The 19,454-nt window shown below is 40.9% G+C and overlaps 1 protein-coding gene across 1 annotated transcript; it reads right to left on the reverse strand.

Annotated features, from left to right (window-relative positions):
• Positions 1–17,950: 17,950 nt before the first annotated feature.
• LOC138879078 (uncharacterized) lies at positions 17,951–18,346 on the reverse strand. Its single transcript, XM_070158651.1, has one exon. The coding sequence runs from the start codon at positions 18,344–18,346 to the stop codon at positions 17,951–17,953; it is 396 nt and encodes a 131-aa protein (XP_070014752.1).
• Positions 18,347–19,454: the final 1,108 nt, after the last annotated feature.

Raw genomic sequence — 19,454 nt, forward strand, 5'->3', positions numbered from 1 at the left:
CATGGAGCTATAATCTATGGGCAGGCCCCTATTGGGCAACCTCTGATCAGATGGTAAGTTATATATACCGAGCCTACTATGGTCGAGCGCTTATGAGCGAGCCCAGTTGGTCGAGACACAAAGCCTAGTATGGTTGAGCGCCTATGAGCGATCCTACTACGGCAGAGCAGTTATATATATACCGAGCCTACTGTGGTCGAGCGCTTATGAGCGAGCCCAGTTGGTCGAGACACAGAGCCTAGTATGGACGAGCGCCTATGAGCGAGCCTAATACGGCATAACAGTTATATATATACCGAGCCTACTGTGGGAGCGCTTATGAGCGAGCCCAGTTGGTCGAGATACAGAGCCTAGTATGGCCGAGCGCCTATGAGCGAGCCTACTATAACAAAGCAGTTATATATATACCGAGCCTATTGTGGCCGAGCGCTTATGAGCGAGCCCAATTAGTCGAGATACAGAGCTAGTATGGCCGAGTGCCTATGAGCGAGTCTACCATGACAGAACAGTTATATAGCTATATATATATATATATATATATATATATATATATATATATATATATATATATATATATATATATATATATATATATATATATATATACACAAGCCATAATAGGATCGGACAGCTATTTTACTTATTGTATTGAAAGAATTGAGTCAGTATCAGCAAGTAATCATACCATCATATTTTCTTTGACTTCCAGCTACCTGCAGTTGCTATATTATCAGTTTAGTTTTAGCTTTCAGTAAATTGTCTAACATACTCGATACATTATTCGTACTGACGTTCTTTTGTTGAGGATGCTGCATTCATGTCTGCAGGTATAGATAATCAGTTTGACGAGACCTCATAGTAGATGATATTGGCATTCAGCGAAGGATCGGTAAGACTCCACCTCATTCGGAGTGCAGCCGAGTCTATGAGTCATCGTGTCAGAGTTTTGCTACAGACTTATGGGTAGGCCGGTAACATGTCCCATTTGATGTCAAATAATCTTAGAGGCTTTGTAGACAGAGGTTCATTTTGTATAGTATGTCAGAAGCCTTGACGGCCCATATGTATTCATGTTTTAAGAAAAATGATTCATTAATACAACGTTTTCCCACTTATAGTTATACATTATGAGTTGTGGCCAAGTTGGCCCATGATAGTTGCAGAAGGAAAATATGAGTTATAGAGTGGTTCGCTCGGGCCAGTTCGGCACCGAGTGCCAGCCACGCTACCCTAGGTTTGGGGCATGACACATCCATTAAAGATGCAGATCCCCCGACAAAATGGATGTTAGTGCATTTGGAATAGTACTAGTATGTATAACTAAACACCCTCTCAATAGAATGAGTAATAATGCAAGAAGGAACAATCATAACTTCAATTCAAAACCTCAAGCGATATCAAACATCAAGTTAGGAGCAAGATAACTCTTTCAAGTAAACCTTCATGTTTTAAGTTGGGGGATCTTAGCACCGATATGTCAACATTCACAATACCACCGTACTTTTAGTATGGAGACCGATCACGACCCGATCAGCTGGGTCGTCTCATTCAGACAACAACCACAATCACAATCACAATTCCGATTTAAATTACAATTTCTAGCACAATCACCAATATGTATGTGGCATGGCATCTGATCATGACTCGATTAGATAGTCCGTCTCATCTGAGACATTAACCACAATCACAATTTCGAGTACCAGTTTCAACACAATCACCATCATGTGTGCGGTATGGCATCCGATTACGACCTGATCGGCTAGGCCGTCGCATTCGAGATATCATCCTTTTCTATCAATCATCCCATTGCACACTTCTTTCAGACCTCTTCATTTTTATTGGCACTAGTAGTCACAATTGTATTATTTCTCTTGGCACGTTGGCCATGTTTCATACTTCACATTTCATATTTCTCATTTCGCATTTCATGTTTCGTATTTCATACTTCATATTTCACGCACACCTTTTCACTTTCAATCATCATCATGGACTTTCCAACAACAAGACCTTTCTATTCAAGATATTTAAACACACATATGAGCAAATAAGAGTCTTAGGCGCATTAAGATTTCTTACACAATTGTCATTAGCTTTCATTTGGAACACAACTTGAAGTAAAGGCATTTGGATATGCAACCCATATTTTGAACACATTTTCAAATAGTAATACAACACAACAAGGGCATTTGAATTATATATTGAACATGGATGTCTTTTGACACAAGCTTATTTGGATAATCGATTCATAATGAGCAACTCGGGACTTACAAAGACATTGTGGGACTTGTAAGGGTTCAATTCTAAGAGAAGCGTTTAGCCAACATACCTCACTTGAGCTTCCTTAAACTCTAAAATATTCCGGAATCCTTAGCAACTTCGATCTATTTTAGAAATGTAACAAATTGAACCAAAATTAGGAAGATGATCATGGTTCTAGCTCATTTGAGCATTTTATCAAACACTAGGTGTGCATTAAGGTTTAAAGGTCCTTTTATGGAGGATTCCATCATCCCACAACCCATTCTTTACCATTTTTAGCTCAACAATCTTCCTACACCCCTTGATAACATATGAATGCAAAATAAGCAACTCCCACACCCAAGAATTATCTTACTAATTATCCATTTCTAGTTAAAATTTGAAATTAAGGGTTAGGGTGTAAAATCTTACCTTTTGGTTGAAGACCTTGTGAGTTACTCTAGAGAAATCTTTAAGGTTTGAGCAAAGATTGATGAAAAATGGCTTAGAATCCCTCTTCTCACTCTAGACCACCTTCCTCTCTCTCTAAAATGTAAGTTTTAACTTTCTAAAATGACCCCTAATAGTGTTTTATGAGAAGGGAGTGGGATTATAAAAACCCAAAAATGAAGCTCCAAAGCAGAATCTGCGATCGCATATGCGACCCCATAATGCATTCGTGGTCCGCAAAATGGGACGCGAAATTGTCCGCCAGAACTGGCACCTCTGCCTGGGTATGCGGCCGTTCTGCGGTCCACATATCAATTCTGCGGTCGCACAATGGACCACATAATCTCCTCTCAGAATTCCTCATGTCGATCCTGCGATTGACTCAATGGTCCTCAAAACAATTCTACGGCCGCGAAATAGACCGCATAATGGTCCCAAAATTTCCCCAAGTTTTCTGCTTCACTCTGCGGCCATTCTGCGGCTCGCAGAGTGATTCTGCCGTAGAAATTCCTATTCTACCAAAAAGTTTTCTTCAACTTCCCAACACACTACTCAACCCAAAAATTGTACCGCGACGAGCTTGTCTACTATCATTATCACATAAGTTTGTCTCGGCACCACGAAATCCTTGAGTTTTATGTAGAATTTTACGGAGCCTTACATCCTCCCCCACTTAAAATCATTCATCCTCGAATGAGGTTCAAGGTTCACCACTAGCATCCAATGTGACTGAGTTGCTACATCACATACTTAGAAATCCCTAAAATTTTGACTAACTCCCTAAATTTCCGAAAGTTCGCCAGAGTTTCCCTTGTAATCGGCCTATCCACCTACCAAAGAATCCTAGAAACAAATCCTAACAACATATACATAATCTAATGACGTAATATAATACAAAACAATACCAACCGTGGCCTTATAAGCAACATATTATCGGAAAGGAACACCCTTAACATCCATTATACAAGTGATACATAATTCATAGGCAAAGGAGGGTACTTCTTCTTCATTTCTTCCTCGGCCTCCCAAGTAGCCTCTTCAACCTGCTAGTTTCGCCATAACACTTTCACAGAGGCAATTTCTTTATTTCCTAGTTTTCGGACTTGCCTATCAAGAATGGCTACTAGAATTTCTTCATAAGTCAGTTCTTCATCAGCCTCAATAGTCTCAACTGGCACGATAAGTGACAGATCTCCAACTACCTTCCCCAACATAGACACATGAAATACCGGGTGCACTAATGACATCTCAGGTGGTAGCTCAAGCTTGTACGCCACCTGACCAATCTTCTGAATGATTCTGTACGATCCGACATATCTCGGACCCAATTTTTCTTTCTTATCAAACCGCATTATACCCTTCATGGGGGAAACCTTCAGGAATACCCAATCATCTTCTTTGAACTCCAAATCCCTACGATGAACATCTGAATAGGACTTCTGACGACTCTGAGCAGTTTTCAACCACTCCTTAATGATCTTGAACTTCTCCATAGCCTGATGCACGAGGTCTAGTCCTATCAATTCAGCTTCCCTAATCTCGAACCACCCAATAAGAGATATACATATCCTACCATATAACGCCTCGAATGGTGCCATCTGAATACTAGCATGATAACCATTGTTGTAGGCAATTCTATGAGTGGCAAATGATCATCCCAGCTACCCTTGAAATCAAGAATACAAGCGTCCAACATATCCTCAAATGTATAAATAGTCCGCTATGTCTGCCCGTCGGTTTGTGGATGAATGGATGTACTAAGATTCACCTGAGTACCCAAACCTTGTTGAAATTTCTTCCAAAAATTAGTCGTGAACTCTGCCCCTCGATCAGAAATGATAGAAACTAGAGTGTCATGCAACCTGACTATTTCCTTGATATACAACTAAGCATATTGTTCCGATGTATCGGTAGATTTAATTGGAAAAAAGTGTGCTGATTTCGTGAGTCAATCCACAATCATATAAATTGAGTCAAACTTGTGCGGAGTGCGCGGTAGTCTTACCACAAAGCCCATATTAATCATTTCCCACTTCCACATTGGAATTTCTATGTTCTGTGCTAACGCACTGAGCCGTTGGTGTTCGGCCTTTACTTTATGACAACTCGGACATCTTGCCACAGTGTCCTCCATATTCCTCTTCATGTCGTTCCATAAATAGACTTCCTTGAGATCATGATACATCTTTGTAGAGTCCGGGTGCACGGAATACCTAGATACCTAGAAGAGTGAGCCTCAGTCATGATTCTTTCCCAGAGACTATCTACATTTGGGACACATAGTTGCCCTTGGTACCTTAGTGTATCATCATCCATGCCAAGAGAAAAAGCCACAGTCTTATGTTTATGAATTTCCTCATTCAATTGTACTAATAATGAATCATTGTATTACTTCTCTTTGACCTCCACCACGAGTGATGATTCCACCCTATTTTGTAAAATTACCCCTCCTTTACTAGAGTCCGCAAGACAAACTCCCAAACTAGCCACCCGATGTGCCCCTTGGCTAAAAGTTGTTGATATGCCTCTAAGTGAGCCAAACTACCCATAGATTTCCAGCTAAGAGCATTCACCACAACATTGGCTTTTCCCAGGTGATATAAAATGTCGATGTCGTAATCTTTGAGTAACTCCAACCATCTTCTCTCCTCAAATTCAATTCCTTCTATTTGAAAATATATTGAAGGCTCTTATGGTCCTTGAATATATCCACATGGACCCCATACAAATAATGACGCCAAATCTTTAATGCAAAAACCACCGCTGCAAGTTCTAAGTCATGTGTTGGGTATTTCTTTTCATGATTCTTGAGTTGCCTAGACGCATAAGCTATCACCTTGCCATGTTGCATCAATACACACCCAAGCCCGGTCCTTGAAGCATCACAATATACCACAAACCCATCTGTACCATCCGGTAGGGTCAACACCGGCGCCGTAGTCAATCTTGATTTCAGCTCCTTGAAGATCTTTTCACAAGTATCAGACCATTGGAACTTAATTGCCTTCTACATCAATTTAGTCAATGGAGAGTCAAGATTAGAGAACCCCTCCACAAATTTCCTGTAATATCCAGCTAAGCTCAAGAAACTGCGAATCTCTGTTGGAGTTGTGGGCCTAGGCCAATTCTTCACAGCTACAATCTTTTGAGGGTCAACCTTAATTCTTTCTCTGGAGATAACATAACCCAAGAATGTAATAGATTCAAGCCAAAATTCCCACTTCGAAAAGTTCGCATATAACTTGTGTTGATATAGAGTCCACAGAACTACTCTGAGATACTCAGCATGATCCTCTCTACTTCGTGAACATACAAGAATATCGTCATTGAACACTGTCACACCTCATTTTTACTTATACCCCGTAAAGGGTATAAATGGGTAAAGGGTGTTTTTCCAATTAAAGGACAATCGAAACGGGATTTATTATAAAGATTGAGAGTTGCCACTTGGGAGATTTATGGTGTCCCAAGTCACCAATTGAATCCCAAATCGAGGAAAATACTGACTCTGTTTAACAGTTCGCGAACCAAAAATCCGAGTAAGGAATTCTGTTAACCCGGAAGAAGGTGTTAGACATTCCCGAGTTCCGTGGTTCTAGCACGGTCGCTCAACTGTTATATTCGGCTTAATATCTGATTTTAGAACATTTTGAACCTATGTGCAAATTTAACCTTTTAACCGCCTTTAACTTATTTAAAGAATTAATTCAAGGTCATTTAAAACATATCGCAAGCCACACCACATGAAATGCACCCGTGGTTCACGACACACTCTATTTAACCTTGTTGACAATTAGAACCGGGTCACATGAAATGCACCCCCGGATTTTAACAATTGCTATGATTATTATAAATTTAACGCGCCTAAAGCAAACTACGATATTGTTAATGAATACTACAAAATTATTTATGGACTAATAAAAGAGAGCAACTACATGATATTAACAGGCCTAGCATGCGCCTAGCGAATTCAAAATAAACAGATCTTGACTTATGTTCAACTCGAATCACGGTCACCTAGCATTTTTGCTTAAGAATTCAAAAACCCAACCATATTCAATACTTCAACCCAGGAAATCAACGACATGCACATACTTAGGCAGACTCAATTCCAACAACAAAAGAATCACCTTACTCTTGGCCATCAAATTCAAATAACATGTATTAAACCAAACCAAAGTGCAAACAACAGTCAACTGAATAAATGCGACAAACGAGTACTATTAAAGCATTGCACAACGAACAAAGCAACGAAAACTGTTTACTCGGACAATTGACCAAGCACAAACGTGACAAACATGACACAAGAATATATTGTGAAGTTAAATAGTAGCAGAGAAATAGAAGCAGACTAAATTATCTCAGAAAAAAACTTTGATCGACAAAATAGGCTTCAATCGGAAATAAAATCGGCCAAACAGGGAGTGCACTGAAATCTCGAACGACCTCGACGGACAGTGACAACCTCAATATATGGCGCTGTACATATCTCGCAAACGAACCCCAAGATGTACTCAACCTCGACAAGGAACCAGCAGAATAGTCATCGGGAGTCGACAAAAAAACTCGCCGGAAAAGTATTAAATGAGTTTTGACTCCTCACTGTTTTCAGCTCATTTTTTGTTCACTGCTGCTTCAGCATGTGCGTGTGTGTGTGATGGAGTGAGCTGCTGGTGTGAGCTCGTTCTAGGTTGAAGCAAGCGAAAATGAAGGGTGTTTTTTGGTTCGCCGTCAGCATCGCCACTCACCGGTGATCAGCTCCGGCGAGGCAGCAGGTGTTGATGGGTTCAGCGTTGAAGAGTGAAGGAAACGCTGATGGGGTGTGAGGCAGATGGAGTACCAGAGGGTTCTTTTTTTTGGGTGTGACGCGGCTGTCGGCTCAGGTCATCGTGAAGAAGTCGAAAATGAGAGTATGGGGTCTGTACGTTCCTCCGGCGTGCATGGGTCGTGTATGGCTGCTGCTACGTACCGGCGAGTTTCAGAGAAGGTTCAGTAGGGGTCGTTCATGGCTGCTTCCTTGTTCATTGCTGCTCAAGTAGATTAAAACGAGGGGGTGGGGGTCGTGAAGAAGACGACGCAGGGGGGCAAGTTTTGTTTCTTTTTTTTTCAGCCTCCTTCTTCGTTATTCATGCGCAACTTTTGCTGCTTTTTTCGTTCCCAACCTTGTCCGCCCTTTTCCTTCTCTTTTTAGTGTCCGTCCTGCTTCAGCGTTTGGATTTTTTGTTCTGGTTGCTTTTTCTGAAGAGGATGATGTGGAGGAGGGGGTCGTTGGAGAAGATGGAGTCTGGGGGGTGGGGGTCATTTCTGTGTAGCTTTCTTGTGTATTGTTTTGTCCGTTTCCCCTTTTCGTTTTTTGCTTTTCTTTTATTTTATATAGTCTAGGTTTTTGGTAGGGTTTTAGGTTAAGGGGTATGGGCCTAAGAATTATGGGCTTGGCAATTGTGGGCTAGGTCCAAAATTAGGCCTAAAGATGGGTTGCTCGAGCCCAAGCTCTATTCTTTCGCTGCGAACGAGATTAAAAATACGGGCCCATTTATTAATTATTCCTACTATTCAAATAATTATTAAAATAAAATTAACCGTTAAAACAAATCTATTTTTGGTATTTTCAAATATCATATTAAAATAAAAAATACGATACTATTTTTGCATATATTTTTTAAAGATTTTTTTAGATTAAAAATGACTACAAAACATTAATGAACATATTTTTATGATTTTTTATTTTCTTGTAATAAAATTAAAGTAAAAGAGTCAAAATTACTTAAAATATCTATATTATGCCTAAATTAAATATTTTACGCTAATATATAAAAAATCTTGGGGAGGGTCAAAAATCACATGTCTACAGCTGCCCCTTTTTGACTGGAAACGCGCAGAGTTTTCAGACAAAGACTGACTAGACAGGTTTTTTGACCCGACCCTTATTTGGAGAGACTAAAACTGAGAGAGAAAGGGAATGTGACCGAACCTTGGTATCTGGGCTGCCTACATATCCCTGGCTATAAAGGAATCAGGCCACGTGTAGTTCAGAGATGAGTGAGGTGATGGAGTATACCGAGGTGGAGAGCCGGTCGAGGTGTTGTTCCATCGAGGTTCCGGTCCGCAGTCCTGCTATTACATCAAAATCAAAACATGAAAAAGACTAGCTAAGCCTATCAACTACGAGTTACAAGATTCCTATCTATAAGTCTTCTGAAGCTTGATTTTGAGTCTTGAATGGTTCTTCATGCAGACTTTAGATTTGAACCTTGGCGCTTGTTAGCTGCAGGTGCTAGCTCGTTCTTCTACAGCTTTTGGGTCAGGACCGAACATGTAGTGCTTGTGACTTCCACCACGTCTTAAGCAGTTCACATCTTTCATCAACTTCTGCATTTGGATTCACTTCTTGTCTTTCTCTCTTTTCTTTATTGTGACTAACTTCTGTTGATCACCTTGGACTGTTGACTCACATTCTTGTCGCGAGATTCTTTGGTTGCTGACTTGAATTGCAATCTGAGATGCTTTTCCTTTTCTTCAGGTGGACGCCTGACTATTGAACTCGAACCGTCTTCTCTTGTTACTTGACACTGTTTTCCTCTGCACCTAGAACCATTTTCCCCTGAAACTTGAACTGTCTTCCTTCGAAACTGCTTTCCCTTGAAACTCGAGTTGTCTTCTTTCGACACTGCTTTCCCTAGAAACTTGAGTTGTTTTCCCTTGTTCTCCAAGTGGGCGCCTGATTATAACAAAATAGACAAAACAAAGAAATTTTCTGCCCCAGTTTGCACTAGGAAGATTTGTGGGTTGTTAGCAGAATTGTAAACCGCTTGTACTATTGATGCAGTGATGAAATTAAACTAAAAAATAGACTAGGAAAACTATAAACTAATCTTGACTAAAGTAAAAACTGACCCTATTCTCTAGGCGGGGCTCCTTGACTGCTAACTTGAAATGTATTCCCTGCTCTCCAGGCGGGCTCCTAACTGCTGACGTGAAATGTATTCCCTGCTCTCCAGGCGGGCTCCTGACTACTAAACTTGAATGTATTCCCTGCTTTCCAGGCGGGTTCCTGACTGCTAACTTGAAATGTATTCCCTACTCTCCAGGCGGGCTCCTGACTTCTAACTTGAAATGTATTCCCAGCTCTCCAGGCGGGCTCCTGACTTCAAGATAGACAAAACAAAGAATTTGAAAGCTAAAATTTAAATTGTACTCCCTTGTTCTCCAGGCAGGCTCCTAACTGCTATGTTTGAAAGTATTCCATGCTCTCTAGGCGAGCTCCTGATTGCTGACGTGAAATGTATTCCCTGCTCTCCAGGTGGGCTCCTGACTGCTAAACTTGAATGTATTCCCTGCTCTCCAGGCGGGCTCCTGACTGCTAACTTGAAATGTATTCCCTACTCTCCAGGCGGGCTCCTGACTTCAAGATAGACAAAACAAAGAATTTGAAAGCTAAAATTTAAATTGTACTCCCTTGTTCTCCAGGCGGGCTCCTGACTGCTACGCTTGAAAGTATTCCCTGCTCTCCAGGCGGGCTCCTGACTTCAACTTGAAATGTATTCCCTGCTCTCCAAGCGGGCTCCTGACTTCAACTTGAAATGTATTCTCTGCTCTTCAGGCGGGCTCCTGACTGCAACAAAATAGACAAAGAAAATTTTTCTGCCCCAGTTTGGTGGCTGGGCACAGATGTGAGTGTAAAATTAAGTCATATTACCAAGTATTACTAAGAATTTGAAAGCTAGGTCCCATTATGCAGGGGGTCCTGACAACTCTTAACTAAACGACAATTTTAAATCTAAGTTATATCTTCTACAGGTGTGACTTCTGCTAAATCTTGCTATCTAAGAGAATCTTTAAACTACTCCCCATTATCTAGGAGGGTCCTAAAAATCAAATGTCAAATTTTATCTTAAGGGTGACAACTTTCATGTCTGAATTATACTACCCTACAGCAGAGTTTACGCTAAATATTGTTATCTAATCGAAATCTTAAAGATAAGTCTCATTATTCAGGAGGGTCCTGGAAACTCCTAATTGAATCCTATCTCGAACATGCAAACTTCTAAGCCAATTTATATTCCCTTGGGATACATTTATGCTAGATTATGCTATTTCTGAACTTTAAACTAGGCCCCATTTTCCAGGAGGGTCCTGAAAATCAAAATCAAACATGTTCGGTGACTGCCTTTCTCCATGGAGGGTTTCTCCGAAACAAACGAGATTTCTGCCCCTATTTTAATCAAAGAAAAATCTTGTTAGTTTAAAATGTGGAGGTTGGTTTGTGGCCTTCACTTTGAGGGCGATTGCTCCTTCACTTCTCATGATAACTGATTTCCACTCAAGGACCTTGTTGGTTTATGGACTAACCACTTTCTCTGTCGTCCTTTTCACAAAAAATACCCCTGATCCGTTCCAACCCAATACCATTCATCTATTGCATTATGCTCTTGCATTGACATGTACTAAACCTTTGTGTTTCTCATGAATCTTAAAGCACGACAATTGCCACCCACTCATCGCGCATGTTGTTTTTTCTTGACTTAAACTACTGGCCCTGGCCTTGAAGTCTGTTGCTCCTTCACTTGCCACGATAACTTTGATTTCTGCTCGGAGGACCTCGCTTGTCACAGATTAAACACCTTTTGTCGATCTTACCTCAGAAAATACCTTTGATTCGTTCACCAAACCCCTCCATCTTGTTGCATCGTTTATGAATTGATATGTACCGAACCGCCGTGTTTCACCGAAAATACCTTTGATCTATTCACCTAACACCTTCCATATGTTGCATTGTTCCTGAATTAATGTGTACCAAACCTTTGTATTTCATAAAAATCCCAAAGTATGTTGATTATTACCAGCTCAATGCGCTTGTTGTTCTTTCCTGACTTATGACACTTTGATGTACTGGCCAAATCCCGTTTTGTGCAGTTGAAAAGATGGTGGCAAATTTTGAAGTTATTTCTCACTTATTTTGACCAAACAGACTCAGGAAGAGGAAGTAAACAAGACAAAAGGAACAGAGTAAAGGGCAAAGGAAAGAGATGATTCCTAACAAGAAGACTACAAAGTAGAAACCTATCAGATGTGGATACCAACTCTAATGACCATGACATGCACCTGTAGCCTATTCTGTGGAGCAAGTCTGATGTTCAACCCCTGTTATACCTCTGAACCGTGAAACTGGGCTTCAATGCTCCGATCATCCAATCTGATTCACAATCCTTATTCGACTTATAGTGCCCGAAGGGTTTTCACCATCAAGCCTCTCTCATTTTGTTCTCTATCTCAACTTACCGTCGCCTTACGGTGCCCGCGAGGGTTTTCACCAATAAGACTCTCTCATTTTTGGATTTCTCTCAGCTCTCGTTGCCCTACGGTGCCCATGAGGGTTTTCACCAATAAGACTCTCTCATTTTCATTATTTTTCTGCTTGGACCAGAGTGTTGCCTCTGACATGAATTACCTTTACTTGCTCGACTTGGCATTTCTCAAAGACTGATCAGAAAGTCTTTCTTTGGACCATAATGTGGGCTTTTGGACAGGGTTAGAAGGAAAGAGTATAAAAGGCTCAAAACAATTCAAATGGGTTAAAGTTACAAATTTCGGAATCAGGTTTCTCATAACAACCACAACTTCTGTCCCAGTTTCTTGCATGAGGGACTTTTGGATTTTTGTTTTGATGAGACCGAACCGTGAGGCTGCCTACGTATCCTTAAAAGAAATCAGGTTGAATGTAGTTCATGTCATAGAAATTACTTTGTTGTTGTATTTTTTCTTTTCTCTTTCTTCTCTTTTTTTTTCTCTTTTTCTTTTTATTGTTTTTCTTCTTCTTTTCTCTTTTCTTCTTTTTTCTTTTTTTTCTCTTTTTCTTTCTTCCTTTCTCTTTCCTTTTCTTTCTCTTTTCTTTCTTCCTTTTCTTATCTTTCATGCTTGTGTTTTTGATATTCGCTACTGATTCTGAAAGAAGGGTATGAAAGAAAATAAATAAGGCTCAAAAGGGGTTACGAGGGATAAAGTGTTTAGATAGCAGAACAAAATGCCTTCGTCATTCCAACCTTCAAAACATGCCGAGTACAAACAACACAATTAAACAAACCAAGGAAAACATTTGTAACATCTTTTGGTTGCGCCAGACTTGATGACCGTACCCACATATTCGCCTTCTACATTTGTTATATACAAAGCACCATTGGACAACACTTTCACTCTCATTACCACGAACGGTCCCCTACAAATTTAGGACAAACTTGCTTTTATCTTCAAATTGATGCGGCAGAATGCATTTCAATAGGGGTTCTTTATGTTCTATCTTCCCCAGTTTCACACAATTCGGGCTTGAAGTGATCTCAAAATGCCTTTACTTATTTCCCTCAAATGTCCTTACATCTTCAACTTTGTTTCATTGCTTCATAATTAAACTGACTTTCAAAACCAGGCTGAGAATTACGCGTGCATGTCACGTCACTAGAGTCAATAGGAAAAGGACTATAAAAAGAAAAGAGAACTAAACAAAAATGACTAGAAATAACAGAAAACAGAAACTTGCATTAGACAGATGGTGAAAGGGTTTGGACAACAAAACAGACAAACTGGTCTGGGGATACAAATCTAGAACAAACCTAGAAAACACTAAGCAGGCTACTAGACTAAACAAACTAGGCAAAATAAGAGGATTGGATGGTTTGAGTCACAAGACAATATCTGGATTACAACCCTGAAATAACCCGGACAACAGAAATGACAACAAAATAAACCACCAAAACTCCCCTGGCTAACCAAGACAGGAGCGTCTTTCCAATTGCCAAGCTCGGCATCTTAGCCACTGAATTCTGCATCAATATTACTAGGACCTTCACAAACTTCCATCACATTGTTCTTAACAAATTGTTTTTGGGTTCCCTTTGCTGGCGCGTTCTTAAGATCAACCTCTGATAGCACTGAAAGCTTAGTAGCACGTGAACCTCCAAGGATCCCAGAAGAATTATCACATTCCTTTTCAAAATAAACCATACCCACCATATGCGTCTCATTATGCACAGGCGATGGACTTTGGCTAGTGTTTGCTGCATCTGGATTTTGTACGACAATGTTGCCTACATCAATAAGCTTCTGAATTGCTTTCTTCAGATTCCAACACTTCTCTATGTCATGCCCCGGGGCATCGGAGCAATATGCGCACCTTTGAGAAAAATCAAACTTCTTTGGAAGAGGGTTTGACATTTTTATCTGGATCGGCTTCAATATGTCCAATTGCTTCAACTTTTGGAACAAACTGGCATATGACACTCCCAATGGGGTGAAAGCCTTTTCTTTTTTCAGCAACCTCTCATTCTTAAATGCTTGATTGGGCCGGAAACCTGATCCAGGGGGTTTTTGATAGGCTCATGGGGGTGGATAGGCATTTCGTGGAGCTGGGTACTGGGAAAGTGATGTGCGACTTTGGGAGTTCTATGGAGAGAAGTGGCATTGGGGAGGATTATTTGGTGCATCAGGATATCTATGGGGACGATGTCGAGGCTATAAGTGTTGATCGGGAAAGCCCATAGGATCATCTTTTCTGTTTCTCTTTCTTCCACCCAACCCCTGTGTTGAGTCCCCAAAGTCAAATGCACATGATGCAAACAAACGTGCCTACTAGGGATCCGGCATGAGGTTGAGTTATTCTAGGTTCAAAACCTGGGTTTATTGTTCTAGACCTGGCTTACCCGAGCGGACAGCTCGAGCCGAGGGGCAGCGTACCGGGAATACAGAAGCTTCACCGGCTTTGCAACTTGTCTAACCTCGTTCCAAATTTGGAATATGACTCTAACAGAAAAGAAGTCACACGAAGTGCACACTTCTTCATGATTTAGAAGAATCAGAGAGAAAAGGGATTTCGCAATAATTTATATACAGTTCACGGAATATCAAAGCGGTAAAATCAATCAATTATCACATTAGGCCCAAATCATGTAAAAAATCAGATAATGGATAAAGTCAACTATAACAATTATTCTAAGCTCGAATTCTTGAACCCTGAACCAGAGATTCTAGGTTCGATCCCCAGTAGAGTCTCCAGAGCTGTCACACCTCCTTTTTACCTATACCCTATAAAAGGTATAAATGGGTAAAGAGAGTTTTTTCAATTAAAGGACAATCGAAACGGGATTTATTATAAAGATTCAGAGTCGCCACTTGGGAGATTTATTTTGTCCCAAGTCACCTATTGAATTCCGAATCGAGGAAAATACTGACTCTGTTTAACAGTCCTGAACCAGAAATCCGAGTAAGGAATTCTGTTAACCCGGGAGAAGGTGTTAGGCATTCCCGAGTTTTGTGGTTCTAGCACGGTCGCTCAACTGTTATATTCGGCTTAATAATCTGATTTTAGAACATTTTGAACCTATGTGCAAATTTAACCTTTTAACCACCTTTAACTTATTTAAAGAATTAATTCAAGGTCATTTAAAATATATCGCAAGCCACACCACATGAAATGCACCCATAGTTCACGACACGCTCTATTTAACCTTGTTGGCAATTAGAACCGGGTCACATGAATTGCACCCCCGGATTTTAACAATTGTTGTGATTATTATAAATTTAACGCGCCTAAAGCAAACTAAGATATTGTTAATTAACACTACAAAATTATTTATGGACTAATAAAAGAGAGCAACTACATGATATTAACAGGCCTAGCATGCGCCTAGCGAATTCAAAATAAACAGATCTTGACTTATGTTCAACTCGAATCACGGTCACCTAGCATTTTTGATTAAGAATTCAAAAACCCAACCATATTCAATACTTCAACCCAGGAAATCAACGACATGCACATATTTAGGCAGACTCAATTTCAACAACAAAAGAATCACCTTGCTTTTGGCCATCAAATTCAAATAACATGTATTAAACCAAACCAAGGTGCAAATAACAGTCAACTAAATAAATGCGACAAACGAGTACTATTAAAGCATTCCACAACGAACAAAGCAACGAAAACTGTTTACTCGGACAATTGACCAAGCAAAAACGTGACAAACATGACACAAGAATATGTTGTAAAGTTAAATAGTAGCAGAGAAATAGAAGCAGACCTGAATTATCTCAGAAAAAAAACTTTGATCGACAAAATAGGCTTCAGTCGGAAATAAAATCGGCCAAACAGGGAGTGCACTGGAATCTCGAACGACCTCGACGGACAGTGACAACCTCAATATATGGCGCTGTACAGATCTCGCAAACGAACCCCAAGATGGACTCAACCACGACGAGGAACCAGCAGAATAGTCATCGAGACTTGGCCAGAAACTCGCCGGAAAAGTGTTAAACGCGTTTTGAACTCCTCACTGTTTTCAGCCCGTTTTTCGTTCACTGCTACTTCAGCATGTGCGTGTGTGTGTGATGGCGTGAGCTACTGGTGTGAGCTCGTTCTAGGTTGAAGCAAGCAAAAATGAAGGGTGTTGTTTGGTTCGTCAACAGTGTCGCCACTTACCGGTGATCAGCTCCGGCGAGGCAACAAATGTTGATGGGTTCAGCGTTGAAGAGTGAATGAAACGCTGATGGGGTGTAAGGCAGATGGAGTACCGGGGGGATCGTTTTTTTTTGGTGTTACGCGGCTGTCGGCTCAGGTCGTCGTGAAGAAGTCGAAGACGAGAGTATGGGGTTTGTACGTTCCTCCGGCGTGCATGGGTCGTGTATGGCTGTTGCTGCGTACCGGCGAGTTTCAGAGAAGGTTTAGTAGGGGTCGTTCATGGCTTCTTCCTTGTTCATGGCTGCTCAAGGAGATTAAAACGAGGGGGTGGGGGTCTTGAAGAAGACAACGCAGGGGGGGCGAGTTTTGTTTCGTTTTTTTAGCCTCCTTCTTCATTATTCATGCGCAGCTTTTGCTGTTTTTTTCGTTCCCAGCCTTGTCCGCCCTTTTCCTTCTCTTTTCAGCGTCCGTCCTGCTTCAGCGTTTGGATTTTTTGTTCCGGTTGCTTTTTCTGAAGAGGATGATGGCTTGTGGAGGAGGGGGTCATTGGAGAAGATGGAGTCTGGGGGGTGGGGGTCGTTTCTGCGCAGCTTTCTTGTGTATTGTTTTCTCTGTTTCCCCTTTTCCTTTTTTGCTTTTCTTTTATTTTATATAGTCTAGGTTTTTGGTAGGGTTTTAGGTTAAGGGGTATGGGCCTAAGAATTATGGGCTTGGCAATTGTGGGCTAGGTCCAAAATTAGGCCTAAAGATGGGTTGCTCGAGCCCAAGCTCTATTCTTTCGCTGCGAACGAGATTAAAAATACGGGCCCATTTGTTAATTATTCCTACTATTCAAATAATTATTAAAATAAAACTAACCATTAAAACAAATCTATTTTTGGTATTTTCAAGTATCATATTAAAATAAAAATACGATACTATTTTTGCATATATTTTTTAAAGATTTTTTTAGATTAAAAATGACTACAAAACATTAATGAACCTTTTTTGTGATTTTTTGTTTTCTTGTAATAAAATTAAAGTAAAAGAGTCAAAATTACTTAAAATATCTATATTATGCCTAAATTAAATATTTTATGCTAATATATAAAAAATCTTGGGGAGGGTCAAAAATCACATGTCTACAAACATTATCACGAAGGAGTCAAGAAAAGCTTGAAAACCCGATTCATAAGATCCACGAAAGTTGTTGGGGCATTTGTTTTCTCAAAAGACATCACTAGAAATTTAAAGTGCCCATACCGGGTCCTGAAAGTTGTTTTTAAAATATCCTGCTCCCTGATCTTCAATTGGTGATACCGGGATCTTAAATCAATTTTGGAGAATTACTTAGCACTCTGTAATTGATCAAACAAATCATCTATCCTTGGAAGTGGATACTTATTTTTTTATTATGACTTTGTTGAGCTGCCGGTAGTCAATACACATCCGTAGTGACCCAACTTTCTTTCTTTCAAAGACAACTAGTGCACCCTAAGGCGACATACTCGGTCGGATAAAACCCTTTTCTAACAAATCCTTCAATTGTTCCTTTAGCTCATTCAATTCTGCTGGTGCCATTTTGTCAGGTGGAATAGATATAGGCTATGTGCCTGGCATTACATCAATCCCAAAATATATCTCCCTGTCTGGTGGGATCCCAGGGAGCTCATCAGAAAAGACATCCATAAATTCATTCACAACATGCACAGACTCAAGTGTAGGTGCCTTAACATCGGTGTCCGTAACCCGGACCAAATGATAGATACACCCCTTGTTAATCATCTTTGTGGCCTTAAGGTAGGAAATAAACCTACCCTTCGGCACCACATTATTCTCCTTCTATTCAACAACTGGGTCATTTGGAAATTCAAACCCCATAGTTCTAGTTTGGCAATCAAGCTTGGCAAACCATGAATAAAGCCAATCCATCCCCATTATTACATCAAAATCAACCATCCTCAATTCAATGAGGTCGGGTATGGTATCCCGACCACGTACCATGACAACACAATCCCTATAAACCCGCGCGGCCATAATAGACTTATCAACCTGAGTAGATACAGAGAACGGCTCATGAAGTTGTTCCGGTTCTATCCTGAATTCCATAGCAACATAAGGAGTGACATAGGACAAAGTGGAATCGAGATCAATAAGAGCATATACAACATGAGATTGGACGGTCAATATACCTGTGACAACATCTATAGAAGCCTCTGCACTCTGGTAACCACTCATAGCATAGAAATAGTTGGGTCCTCCCAAACTCTGTGCACCACCCCTAGATGCACCATACCCTGCGGAGCTGGATGCCTCGAGCTAGAGGGGGTGCTGTGGATGTAGCAACTGCAGAACTAGATAGATGTGTCGTACCCCTGCCCCCACCCTGGCGGGACGAATGACAATCTCTCTGAATATGACCCTTAAATCCATACCCGTAGTATATGCATAAGTCCATGTAACAGACTCCTAGGTGCATCTTCCCATATCTAGGACATGAGGGCCTTCACTACTACTGGAATCTCCCTCTGTACCGACCCTGTTGGTAGGGTCCTTGTTGACATGACTGGGCTTGAAACGACTCCACTGTTGCTGACTGGGCCCTGATGGCGGTGCACTGACTGAAGACTGAGAAAAAGGTTGGAATGGCCATGATGACCCTTTCCTGAATGCTGACCTACCGCCACCAAATGAATTTCCAAAGTTGCTCGCGGACCGGGCCTTGCTGCTACCCTCTCACTCCATTTGTTCCTCAACTTACGATTCTCTGTAGATTGAGAAATTGCCACCACCTTCCCATAGTTCATATCAGAATTCAAGGCAGTTGTGGCGGTTTCATAATAATCAAAGAACTAAGGCCCTGTACAAACCGGCTCACTCTAGCCTCCATGGTGGGCAACATGCCAATAGCATATTTTGGACAGACGCGCGAACTCCATATGGTACTCCTACACACTCTTGCAACCTTGATTTAGGTTCTCAAACTCAGTATCATAGGTTGCCTTAGTCTCAGCAGGCAAGAAATGGTCCATGAAAGCATCAGCAAACTCACTCCACCTCGCCGGAGGGCTCCCTTCCTCATAGGAGTCCTCTCATATCTCGAACCAAGAATAGGCCACCCCTTTCAAGTGGTAAGAGGCAATTCCACTCCCTCTGTCTCAGTAGCATGCATAACTCAGAGATTCATATGCATCTCATCAATGAAGTCCTGGGGGTCCTCCTCGGGATTAGTACCCGTGAACACTGGAGGATCTAACTGAAGAAACCTGTTCACCTTGGAACCAATAGAATCCTTTTGTTGGCTAGAAGAAGTGGGTGCAACATTTGATCTCTGTGCTTGGGAAGC

The sequence above is a fragment of the Nicotiana sylvestris genome, chromosome 10 (assembly GCF_000393655.2).
Source record: "Nicotiana sylvestris chromosome 10, ASM39365v2, whole genome shotgun sequence".
NCBI classification, from domain to species: domain Eukaryota; kingdom Viridiplantae; phylum Streptophyta; class Magnoliopsida; order Solanales; family Solanaceae; genus Nicotiana; species Nicotiana sylvestris.